This window comes from Poecile atricapillus, chromosome 1, assembly GCF_030490865.1.
Source record: "Poecile atricapillus isolate bPoeAtr1 chromosome 1, bPoeAtr1.hap1, whole genome shotgun sequence".
In the NCBI taxonomy this organism is placed as follows: Eukaryota; Metazoa; Chordata; class Aves; order Passeriformes; family Paridae; genus Poecile; species Poecile atricapillus.
The window spans coordinates 144127294-144140163 of NC_081249.1; the positions used below are offsets into that span (position 1 = coordinate 144127294).

The 12870-nt window shown below is 42.0% G+C and overlaps 1 protein-coding gene across 2 annotated transcripts in view; it reads right to left on the reverse strand.

The window, feature by feature from the left end:
• Positions 1–2498: 2498 nt before the first annotated feature.
• Positions 2499–12870, reverse strand: part of RPAP1 (RNA polymerase II associated protein 1) — a 47518-nt gene continuing 37146 nt past the window's right edge. For both annotated transcript variants that reach the window (XM_058838034.1, XM_058838025.1), the window contains exons 18-25: positions 12265–12374; positions 10209–10404; positions 9561–9710; positions 8976–9118; positions 7038–7842; positions 6129–6305; positions 5418–5474; positions 2499–4634 (exon numbers count right to left, since the gene is read on the reverse strand). In XM_058838034.1, the coding sequence (XP_058694017.1) occupies positions 4479–4634; positions 5418–5474; positions 6129–6305; positions 7038–7842; positions 8976–9118; positions 9561–9710; positions 10209–10404; positions 12265–12374 (1794 nt within the window). In that variant the 3' untranslated portion in view covers positions 2499–4478. The remainder of the gene's footprint in view (positions 4635–5417; positions 5475–6128; positions 6306–7037; positions 7843–8975; positions 9119–9560; positions 9711–10208; positions 10405–12264; positions 12375–12870) is intronic.

Genomic DNA, 12870 nt, shown 5'->3' on the forward strand with positions numbered 1-12870 from the left:
TTACAGCCCACCTACAAATGAAGAACTGGACCCAGAGATGGGCCAGGTGTCGCTCTGTCTGAAATGTCCTGTCCATTTAACCGGCACAGAGCTACTGCTGTGGCCAGGAGTGCCTGGAGGCTCACATACAGCCCGAGCAGAGCCTGCTCCTTTAGCACCTCCTCAGGCTGAGCTGGAGCTCTTTGTGCCGCAGCTGGCCAGAAACCCAAACACAGCATTGTTGAGATGTTTTGAGACTCAAGATTATCACAATAAAGGCAGGGAGGGGAGCACACTGTGGAAAACCTATTTCTGCTTACAACCACTACTTACCATGCAAAACACAGCAGTTCTGTGAGTAGGGCTTCCCTGCACATTCTCCATTCAAAGGGAGAGGGGAAGCCAGTTTTAAAAACTAGGACAAAGGCCAGTAAATTACCACAAAATTATTTAAACAAGGAACACCAGAAAACCAGCTTTGTGAATATAAAGCTTATATGAGCTTCTGTAAGCTGAGGTGAAATAAACATGTTTTTCCTCCCAAATATGATTATCAGCTGGAGGCAGCAACACTTCATCAGTAAGAAAATTCCAAGAACTTTGCAGAACTAGGAAGAAGCAAAAGCAATGATTAACACACCTTTCTGCACTACTTTATGTCTGACACCAAAAGAAACGTGTTTGTCTGACCTGTAGTGTATTTATACATCCACATCTTATGGCTTGCTCTGTCCATTATTTCACCAGCAAAAGGTGTTTAGGATTTGCCTGGCATTAAGTGGCCAGACAGAATGCATTAGTCTAGAAATGGATTATTAAATTCCACTGCCAAACTGAAGTAGTGAATAAATACAGTGGAATTAAAGTCCTTCAATTATATCATGCTTTATGTGTACTGTTAAAAAGTTCCCATACAGTATGGTTTCAGGCCTGTTTTGATTTCTTCCTTGCCTAACCCTTCACTTTCTTCTGTCAGGCCTTGTCCTACCTCAATGTGTAGCACTGCCAGCTACTGAGTTGTTTACATCTTTTTGGGAACCGTCCCTACTCAGCAAAGTGAGCCAAGTCACCACATATGGATTCTAGACTCCAGGACTTCAAACCACTCACGCAGTTGAAGGATCACAAAGCAACTCCATTTCTTCTAGGCAGAAAAGGATGTGCTTCTAAGCTGATGGGAGAACTCTCTCTCCCCCTTCAAAATGCAAAGGAAAATGCAGTAGAATGCCATTAAAGCCATATGATGTAAACCTGTGACAGCCCCACTCTCTCACCTGCCTACTCAACAGCAATGCTAAAAGGATTATCTTCAACTCATCTTCAGTCCAATCAACCATTTGTTTTTAAAAGTACATTGTTGCTGCCTACCAGCACAGCCCATGCTAAATTTGTACCAATAGAGATTCCACTGTTACCCACATGGGACATCATCAGTAACTTGGATGAAACCAAGCTTATGCTAGCCACAAAGGACCAGAAAATGGGGTACCCTTTCTAAGAATTAAAAGACAGGCAGGGATTTTTATAGTTGCTGTTACTGGTTTTGTTGACTTCTGATGAGAGTTACCAGACAACATATGTTCTTCTGAGTTAGAACCCCTTCAACACCAGAAAACTATTTGTGGGTCCTACTCCAGCAGGATTATTTTATTCTCAAAGAAATCTTAAGCCTTCAGTAAGGAGTTGAGAGCCCATATTCATTTTTTTGGACAGTTTTAATTTTGTTCATCTCCTCTTGCCCTGACCAGGATTAAACTGGATTAACAGAATGGGTATGCTTTGGTCCTGTCTCAGACTGCATTCAGCTTAAGTTTAAATCTTATATTCAATGTACCAGGATTTTTCAAAAATGCTCCTACTGGCAAAGCACTGTATGGTTCTTAGCAACATATCATATAAAATATTTAATTCTCCACACTTGCTCCAAAACTATATGCAAAAATAAAAAATGCCAAAAAAATTCAAACAATGTATAAGGGTGATTGTTTTTTTTCAGGTCCCACTAGCACCAGAGGCTGAGAAATCTTGCACTTAAACTAGATAAAGCAATGCCCTCTAGTGTTCTGTGGAGAAATCTCATACAAGATTGCCGAAAGCCTTAAAAAACTCAGGTACCATCTCAAGTGACAGTCAAAGTTTTGAAAGCTTACAGCTCACATGCAGCATCCTTGGGATTTTCTGCATATGACTGTGGCCTGCAGAACTATTTGGTATTCACTCTTTCTCTCTGCTGCTGATACTTGATCATAATTTCCATCTGTGGACAGTCTTCCCACCTGGGGCATGTGTCAAATCACATACTACCCTGCACCTTCCCCATCTACACACAGCATTTGGTACCCCGTGTTACTGACCCATCACACAAACAGGATGTAATTTTTGGTTTTCTTACAGAACTCCAAAGTTTAGCAGAATTCTTTAAGGTAGCAGCTGTCCCAAGATATTGATAAACTGCCAAGAGAACTATCCAAATTCAAGAAAGATTCAAACAAAGCATTCTCATAGTTCAAAAAAACACCTGCAGAGCTATCAAAATATTTATTTACATCCTGTACACATTACAAAATTCAACTTTGAATTCCAAAAGGACTGGAAGAGATTCTATAACTGGAGGACTGAAAAGCAAAAGGTAAACTCCTTGAAGGCTGCTCTTAAATGGGCAGCTAGGAGTCCTTAAATTTTACCATTCATTCTCTGAAAGACAACTGTGGGTTCTCACCATCTAGACAGATTAAAACTTAAATGACTTTGATTAAACTTTTAACCACATCAAATACTTTTAAAGTAATTAACAATAAAAAAGAATCCTGTTAGCTGTGCTTTTGTTATCTGAAATGACATTGATCTGCTGCAGATGGAAACCACAGATCAAAAGGGAAGAAAAGAAAAAGAGATTGGGAGGAAATACCACTTTTGCTCATTTTCTCTCTAAAATAAGGGAAAGAAAGATGAAACTGACTATTTTCTGGCAACCTAAGGAAGGGGACTGTAACACTTAGAAAACTGCCAATACAAAGCATCAGTCAAAAATGCCCTAAGCCCTACGTTGCAGGCATTTGAGGGGGCAGCAACACACGGCTGTCAGGTGAAAGAAAGATATTGTATTATGGTTGGACACAAGGTTTTTTCCAAATTCAATGATTCTTTGATTCTTTTGAGTTGCTGTCCGGAATTTGTTTCTTGTATGAACAATTGCAGACATTAAAAGTGGGCCTATTAACACTGATTCACACTCCTGTTGGGACATTCACTGGAGCAAGGTTAATTACAGTTGTGGTTTCTTCAGAGGGAAGCTAGCTTGGCCTCTTAGATAGGTAAAAACAGAGGCTGAACTCCTCAGACCAGGCATCACCCTGCAAACTCCAGAGCAATTCATTCCTAAAAACACCAGAAATCTCTTTAAAAAGTTTTGTTCATAAAAGTCAAGTTCTCCAAAGAAAAGCCTGCCAGAGTGACCACGTAAAAATATAAAGAAAACATCCAGTGAGATCATATACCTAGAGAAAATTCTGGACTTGATGTGCCCCTTGGAATGAGCCTTTTAGGGATCTATATTCACAGCCTTTGTGTCTGAGGCTGCAATTCAGAATTTGGATTAGACATCAAATTAGACATTTTTAAAATTAGGTTTGAGCTAGGAAACTCCACGTCAAAATTTAAACTGCATTCTCCTCAGAGGGCAACCAATACATATTCTAATTAAACAAGCAGATACTATTTTTTTTTTCCTCTAATGAGGGGTAGTTACTGCCATGCATTCTGACCTGAAAAGAAATTATTTTTGATCTTGTTATACATGTAACCAAATTAAGGGAGAAAAGAAAGCAGTTTAGAGACCATCCAAAAGACAGCCAAGGGAGGATATTCAGTGTTTGTACCACTGCACTAGGAACTCATATTTCTTAAAGGTTTAACACAATACATCTGTGTTACTGAGTGTATGCACAAAACACTATCTTGGAGAAACTGCTTGTATGTATATGTTAAAAACTACCTCTCAGGATGAGATTCCTCTCTGTCATACTGTCATTCTGTTTGCAGGGTATAGAGTGTGAGGAAAGGACCATTCAAAATACAAAAAAAGCAATGGAAGGATATGGGGAAAATAAACATTATCTTGAGAACCCAATTTCCAGCCTGACTGGACAAAACAGCTTTTCCAGTTCCTTCAGTTTATTCAACGGTCCAGAGCCTTTCAGACACATTCTCACCTCCTCTGGGAAGAAGCAGAACAACTTGAAGGAGAATGGAGGAAAATGCTCCAACACCCATCACAGAGAGGCCACACAAATACATGCTGTCATATCCTGACAACATGTATGTTGCTCTGCAGGGCTAGGAGCATTCTATCAGTGCTTCACTAGGCAAAGATGCCAAGAGTGTCCAGGTAAGACTAAAACCATTTGAACTGCAAGTAATTTCACTTCACTTCATCAGTGAAGTATAAACTGAGCTTTTCCACTCTTCACCTTGGCCCTCTTCTTTGCACAAGTGCTTTGCTATGAGTCTAATGCTGGTGCATTCTCTGTAATTTCTTTCTGTGTCACTATCTGCAGGTACTTCAGTCGCATGGGAGGGAGCTGTTCATAAAGGTCAAATCCCAGAGGACTCTCTGCATTCAGCAGTCTGTAGTACAGCAGGTGCTTTTTCAAGTTCTGAAAAAAGAAACAGAAAGGTATCTAATCTTTTCTACTGTCTCCAACACAACACAGCAAATCTGCGAATAGTACAATTCCATCATACCCAAGATATTTAATTACCTCACCTTCAATCGAAGAACTATAAAAGGCAAATTTCTTCCAAAAAAATTCATTTTTTCCCCATGAGAACTGCTCTTCTAAACACAACTCCATTGTCTCCTCAACAGCCCCTCACAATGACTTCTTGCCAGAAAGTCAATTTTTGGGTTTCAATCACTCAAAATCAATGGATTTTTGAGTGTCATCTAATAATTTACCCTGGACACAAATCACAGAGGGCCAAATGACCCAGCTCTGTCCCACAAAGGATACATTTTGGCAAGCTCCTTGAAAAAAAAGAGAAACCTTACATCTGTCCTGTTCTTTTCAGGGGAAGCATCCAACTAGGATCACTGCTGGCCACCTACTCATAACTAACGTAATGGTTGTGCTACAATCATTACTCTAACATCTCGAGCTATCCAGATATAATGCTGCTGGGACAAGAGGCATGGAAATACAGTACAGGAGATTCATCTAGGTTCCAAAAGGCTCAGTGTTTTGAGGTCAATTACTACAAGAACTGCCTAAACATATTTAGAGATATTGCAGGCCAAAATCTTGCTGCTAATCTCCTCTCATTCTCAAATTAGCAAGGTAATTAAATACAAAATTCAAAAGTCAAATGCAAGTCTGAGAGAGCACCATGCATGGAAAACTTAATTCCCAGCAGCACAAGCTGAATCTTACAAATCCTACCTCATCCACCAACAGCCACGTCTTCCGCAGCATGCTTTTCCGAGCAGCATCTATCTCCTGGGAACAAAACACATACTTTCCTTAATATGGTGAAGTAATACCTTTGCCCAGGGGCATACAACACTCCAGGATGATTTATTCATTATAATGATGAGCAGTTTGTTCCAGCAGAAAGTGCTTGAGATGTCTTATCACTTAAATCCTACTCCTTTCCCGATCTGAATCTCAGCTGATTTCTCAACCTTTAGGTAGAACTGCAGATCAGAGGTGAAGCATGGTTAGCACAACTATTCACTGACAGAGGCCTCAAGGCCATAGGGGGCTTCTGCTTGGTTACTTAAGCAAAGTCAAAGAGTACTTTGCATATTCAGATTGCTAAGGTAGAGGCCAAATCTATTACAAGCTCTCTCTGCCTGATCACCTTCCTTACTCTTTCTGCTTTTCTTCCCCCCACACCACAGAACGCTGACCTCAAAGATTTCGATAGGACTGGCTACCATTAATGCAAGTGCATTAGGGTATAATGAACAAAAGCTGCTGCCTCGTATGTGGACTTTTAAACAGCTAACCAGTTCTCAACACATTTGTTTACAATCTTTGTTTTCAAGTCCCAAAGGTCAGTGATTCATCACAAGCCACACTGGACTCACAGGGAGAGCAGATGCAAAACTCAAATACTGCAGCCCTGAAGCTCTGCTATCCATTACCCACCTGTGTTGTGCTTTCTTGGGAGAAAATAAAACTGTTCACGTGAGCCACAGCCACCACGTACAGAACAGGGCACCAGGTGTGGCGCAGCGCACCAGTGACCAGCGTTCGGAAGTAGAGTCGCAGGAGGTTCAGGTTATCCTCAGGAGGGGAAACATAGCGCTCAAGAGGCACAGGAAACTGCAACAAACCCATCCAGAGGCAACATTACAATTTTTGTCAGGGTCTAAGTAGTGAGAGGAAGTTCATGACTTCTAGGGTGCCCTTCCTTGTGCATGCCCCCCTATAACGTGGTGTACCCCAGTGGCACGACCCCCATTTGCAGCACAGCTGCTGCAGCCCACCCTGACTGATGTGATCAGTGTTGCCAAGACCTCTTGAGCTTTATGGAGAAATGTTTTACTGGTCCTATCACTGCAGCTGATCCTTGGCACAGACAAGATGAGTGCTTATAAAGTAAGAAGACAGAGTATTTTTGACAGCACTGCTGAATTTTATCTCTTGTGCTCTACTCAGTCAAAAGAAACACAGTCCTACACTTGAGAGACCAAACGTTCTTGCTGTTACTCAGCAGAGCACAACTCCAGTATAACTATACGTGCAAAGATGTTTGAGAGGGAAAATGACTTTATCTACACATAGGTAAGGAAAAAGTTCTCACCAAGGTGTGAAAATACCTATGTAAAGGAAAGGTAGCTGCTAGCAGAACATAGGGTGCAACCAGCCCTTCATACATACAACCTATAAATTAGAAGCTTCTCAATGGTTAAACCAAGTAAGGTTTGAGACAGTTTCCACTGAAGAGTGAGCAATTTCACAGCTCCTGCCCTCCACATATACACATAAATCAAAGTTGGAGAATCACAAGCAAGAAATATATAGCGACAGGAAATTACCATAAGCCAGGATTACCTGCTGTAATGGCACTCCCAGAGCCCGCAGGATATTTGTGTGCTCCCCAAAAACAGAGAGACGCAGATGAACACTGAAACGCTTCTGTAGAGGAAGAAGAACAAAGACTCCAAAGAGTGGATCTCCAAAGGAGACGCCCTCAAATTGCTCCAGGAGACTTATATAGAGATCATGGAAGGATGCCAAACCAGGGAGAGGAGCATCCAAGTTCAGGGAGTCCAGGGCCTTGGGTTGGCAATACACAGAGAGAAGGGCAGCTGTGTAGCGGTGAATTGGTGCTTCTAGAAAGAGGTCACTGCCAGTGAGGAAGACACACATAAGCCGTGCAAGTTTGGCAGCAGTCGGGATGCTCTGAAGGATTTTAGAACGCCAGGTTTCCAGCAACAAGACCCACTGCAGGTTCCAGGTCACAGTGTTGATGAGATCAAGTGGGAGAGAGTTCAGTACAGCCCCACGTGTCTCTGCATTAGTCACTTTGTTGTAGAGGCTGATAAGTGGAAAGAACGGCCAGTCTGAAGGCAGGATGGGCCCTTTGACCTCAGGAAGCAGCATTGACTGGATGAGGTAATTCCGCCCTTGGTAGAATACCTGAGAACGCGTAAGGGTGGGCTGCAAGTGGACAAAGTGAGAGAGGTAGCAGGAACGAATGGAAGGCAGATTCTGGTATGATTCTCTCAGCAGGGCACCACGAGTAACCTTGGGAAGAAATGCTGCTGCCGAGCCAGGCTGTGCCAATTTGGCACTGGTACCCAGATGAAGAATATCAGAGAAGTCAGCTGCTTCTGGCCCACCAGCTTTCCCTTCACTGTAAGGTAAAGACAAACAACAATTTAAGAAACAAAAACCTGAAATGTCAAACAAACAACACATCACAAAAATTAATCTCTACAGTCTTCCTGGAACAGGAAGAGTAGTATATGCAGAGTATTCAACACTTTCTAAATCATTCAGCCTGTAAAGCATCAGCTACATTGGTATTTACAGCAAATTCACAGAACCACCTTTGGAGTCAGCAACACTGAGGCAGTGCCAAGGAAACCCTTCACACAATGCCAGTCTAGTGGGGAGGCTGAAACCCCTTGTCCAGAGAGACAGCCTACTTAGCAACACAGACATGAGAGGGCTGAGATGAAATACTGCATATCAGATAAGGTCTACACAAACCAGTAACACAATTCTCAAAACAGTAGCTTTGCAGCTGGCAGTGGCAAGGTCAGGGGAACCACATGGACTGACAGAAACTGTGCATGAGGAGGGTGCTTGTCAAATCCATATGCCACAATCTCAGACCAAAGACTCACCATTTTATTGACCCAACAAAAAAAACCAGACCACTACCACACAAACAAATCCACTAACAAATTTTCCTTCTTTCTGAAATACATAGTACCTCCTTACAGCACCTTGGTTCAACTGCCTAGAGAGATACACCATACCTAATTTCAAACAGATTGAGATGAACAAGATAAACTGCTACCATCTTCTTGCCCATATTTGAGAGGATTCATATTTGAGATGCTCATGATTTATTCCAGTGTAAAGAAGACATGGAATTTGTCAAATCAACAAATATTTGTGTAAAAACTTGATTAATAAGGGTTTGAGGAAGATTCATTGAGATTTCCGGCTATGTCAAATTCTCATTTATTTTCTAGACTCCTTACTCTCAAGATGCAAGATGCTAGGCCTTAGGGAGGATCAGTTCTATCAGGAATCACACAAGCCTTGTCACAGAGGAAATCAAAATAAACTGCTCACATTTCTCAACAGCGGTACATCATATACATATACTCATATGCCAATGAGTAAATAAAATTTAACTACCGGCCCTGTTAAAGGCCAACAATTATGACAAAATTTCACTGCCAATGCACTTTTTCCATTTTCCCCTTGTTTTCCACACACCAGACTAGAGAAAGGAAAAAATGCAAAGCTTACGGAAGAAACTCTGGATTAAAGGCAAGATCCAGTAGGACCTCATGAGCCAGATGCTCACTCCCTGGCAACAGACGGCTTAGCAATGCCATGGCAACACAGTGATGGAGTGAGGCATGCTGGGTGTAATCCGGACAAGTGCCTGCCTGTACAGGAAACAAAACAACAGATAAAAGCACTCTATCATTTGTCAACAAGACAATCAAGAAGGATGGGAGGGTCAAACAAGATACAGATCTCTGTGCGAAGTGCATAACTGAGGCAGACTGCAAGGGCTGTCAGCATCCATACCAAGAGATATTCTGCTTCCCCTAACTGCCTTAGATTGTTGGATATTTTTTTAGCAACACAGCTGAAAACTTTGTTCTTACTCTATCCCAAAGAAAGGCAAAGATCTAATTTTTCCATCTAAAGTATTTTGGAACTAAATCTCTGCATCAGTAATTGGAAAGATGTTATTTGCTAATGGGTCATAAAAGCCAGCAGAAGAATGGCCAGACCTAAGTCTGAAAGAACAGGGACATGAAGGCCAGCTGCCAGTGAAGTCAGTTTCTTGGGGGAAAGAAATGAAAAGACTAATAATGATACCATTCTCCGAGCCAACGCTAAAACAAAGTACTGCAGGTGATATTCATGGCGTAGGATCCACGCAGATGAGGGAGTCACAGAGGGAGGTCCAGTCTGCCAGCTTTGATGCAGATAATCCTTCAAGCCTCTGAAGCCCAGCACAGAGCTGTACTATAAAGGAATCACAAGTGAAGACAAATAATATTAAGATAGTTTGTGTTCGGAGGAAGGCAAAACATACCCGTCTCCAAGGCCCACCCCCTACCTTCTCCCACATGAGAATTCCTACTGCCTACTCCAAAAGCCATATTTAAGAATAGCCTTATAAATATCTATTTTTCTTTCTCAGGGCTCACCTGCATCCATCATGACCATCCCCATCACAGATAACCAAAAGTCACTGCCTACATTTTCCATAGCATTCTGTAAGGCAGAAATCTGGCAAGTGGCTTAAAATGTTTTTCCCTCACCTGGCCAGATATTTCCATTAGTAGCCAATCAGCTAATTCAACACACACTTTAATATTTTTAAAACAAAAATGCACAACAATTTTATTTTAACAGTCCTTGTAACATCTCTTTTATGCCAGGGAAAAGTACAAATGCTAACCTCCCTCACAAGTATATCATCATTCACCTAAAATTTACAGTGAAAATACTTATTCTCACCTTGCTGGTCAGGCCCTTGTGAATGTGAGTGATGTTATTGATGAGAAATAGGAGGGCAGTGAGAAAGGGGAAAGGTGACTTGGAGCCAAGCAGGCTCAAAGGAGGTTTGCCTCCAGTGCAACTCAGAGATGCAATGCTGCTGACGGATTCTGGGGCCGATGAACAGGACAGAGGGTTGCACAAAGCAGAACATGGCCTGTATGAACAAATAAAGAGAGAGGGGTTAGGGCAAAAGCATTCACAGTGCTGAGGCATTGTCTTGCTGAAATGTTGCTCTCTATCTGAACTGTACTACACATCGCAGTAAAATGGAAGCCCTGAAGACAGTGAAAGCAAAAAGCCAGTATCTCCACTGGTACACCATGCACTACTGCCATACAAGCTAATGCCAGTGAGCTGTCAGGAACTGTTCAGCTAAATTGGTCATGATGAGCAGAAATACTGATGCAGTGGCGCAGCTCTGATGTCAAATACTTGAAAGCATTGGACCTTTGATTTAAAAAAATACACCGTTCCCCACATACATACGCACACCAGGCTAATAATGCTGCCCACCCACTCAAGACATTTCAATAGAAAACTTGTAGGCAAAACCAAAAAGCCAGATTATATCTAAAATTGACATTGCAAAAACGTTGCCCTTTACGTACTAATGAAATGCATATTTTTAAATTGCATTCAGAAAGGAGGTAGCTTTAATAATGTTCATGAACATGACTGTGCAGATCACTCTTGGCATGTGTGCTCTCTGCAGGTGGAAACTACAAACTCCCACACCAGCACTGCTTGCAGGGTCCAGAGTAGATGCATCATGTCTGTATAGGTAAGACCACCACAAAGAAGAGTGACCACAAGCAAGCTGCTCAATGGTCATGAAATAATAGGGCAAACCCTGCCAAACATCCACACCATTACTCTAGCAGAAAACTAATTGCTTAAATTCATTGCTCTTTCCACTGGTATTACATGTAGGAGATGTATAAACACATGTGGGGCTCATGAAGTATCCTCAACTCCTGGACCTAAACTGCCCAGAAAGTTTAGATAAAATTGTAAAAATATTAAGACAGAGATCAGCTGACTCTGATTTTTACCAGCCAGTATTAAGAACAGTGAGAATTCTTGTGGACGAGCTTTTATAGCCTGACCAAATCCTTTGTCTTCAGACCACAAGGACAGGCAGAAAAGGGTCTAATGAGGGCTCTCGTGTTGGAAACTTTGGTGCCAAAAGCTTCAGATAACAGTTTGAGTCATGAAAGAACACGGGCCAAACTGTTCGGTGACCATTCAAATACCACTTGAAAACAAAAATTTCAAGTGCCCTTTTTATCAGATGTTCTCAGAGGCAGATGGATGCCTCTCTGACTGCAAGTCAGGTCTTTTATATTCCCTACTCCAGAAGATTAATCACAGCCTAGTAAGGAGTCTCCCTCTACAGCAGAAAGACAGAATATCTGCAGTGCTGAACTGTTCCCAGAGCCAGAGCTTATTTTATCCAAATGTCTAGAACAACAGTTTTGTATCTGTTCTTGCACTTCTCTGCAGGGGTTTTCAAAGCCCTAGTGAAGCTCTGCAGGAGCTTAAAGATGTGAATCTAGTTAAATTCTTTTACATAAGCAGCACCACACAGAGCACATGAATGGTACATGAACACACACTCACCTCATCATGTAAGAGGGACTCAACTAATGCTACTTGTGCTTTTTCTTTTTAAACCAGTGCAACCAAAGAAGAATGTGACCCAAGAAAGCCAAGAGTGACTAAAATAATCTGAAATTGATATGAAAACCCCAGCTAAATGGCAAAGCAGAGATGCAGCTGCACCAGTAGAAAAGGAGGAGCTGCAAACCTCTGCAGCCATCATGCCTTTTCTGTGAGGGGGAGAGGACAAAGCAGGGTGTAGACACAGCCCTACTGCATGCCAATTCCCATACCTGGGGCATATTGCACAGGGAAAAGAGAAAAGGGGGAGAGCTGTCACACAGTCACACAGTACAGTATAGAAATGGGGCTCCCTTAGCTTCTGACAATAGCAACAGCAATGGAATGGTTTTACCTGAGCAAATCCCACATGCCATCTATGGCTGGCTGGCTGAGAAGGGGAAGCAGCATCTCCGATGTCAAATGTTCCAGTTCCTCTAAGCAGTCAACTGGATTGACTGATGGCTGTAGAAGACATGGAGAATGACAGAAAAAGAGATGAATGACCATATCCAGTGATAGGAAAAAGACAGACTGATTTATTTACTTCCTCTGTGCTTATTATCTTTTTGCCAGACCCCATCACCTACACAGTGGTATTGCTCTAGGTTAGAGCTGGCCTCACTGCTCATAGTGTGGAAGCTGAGAGCTGGCACCTCAAGGTGTTCTCATACTCTACTATTAAAATGCATCCCAGAGATTCTTAATTGGCTGGAAGCAAGCTATGGGATCCTTGGAATCAAGATTCCATAACTGAAAACTTGGCTAAGCCCCACTCCCCCCACCATCTACATGTTTCTATTTAAATTGAAGATGACACAAAGGTGATCAGAACTACCCTGAGAAATCTGAGTGGCACCATGAGGGTCTCCAAAAAAACAAAACAAAACAATTCAGCTGCATGAAGTGCAACTGACATACCCATCAAAGCATTACTGTGGATGAATACTGCACAGAGGAA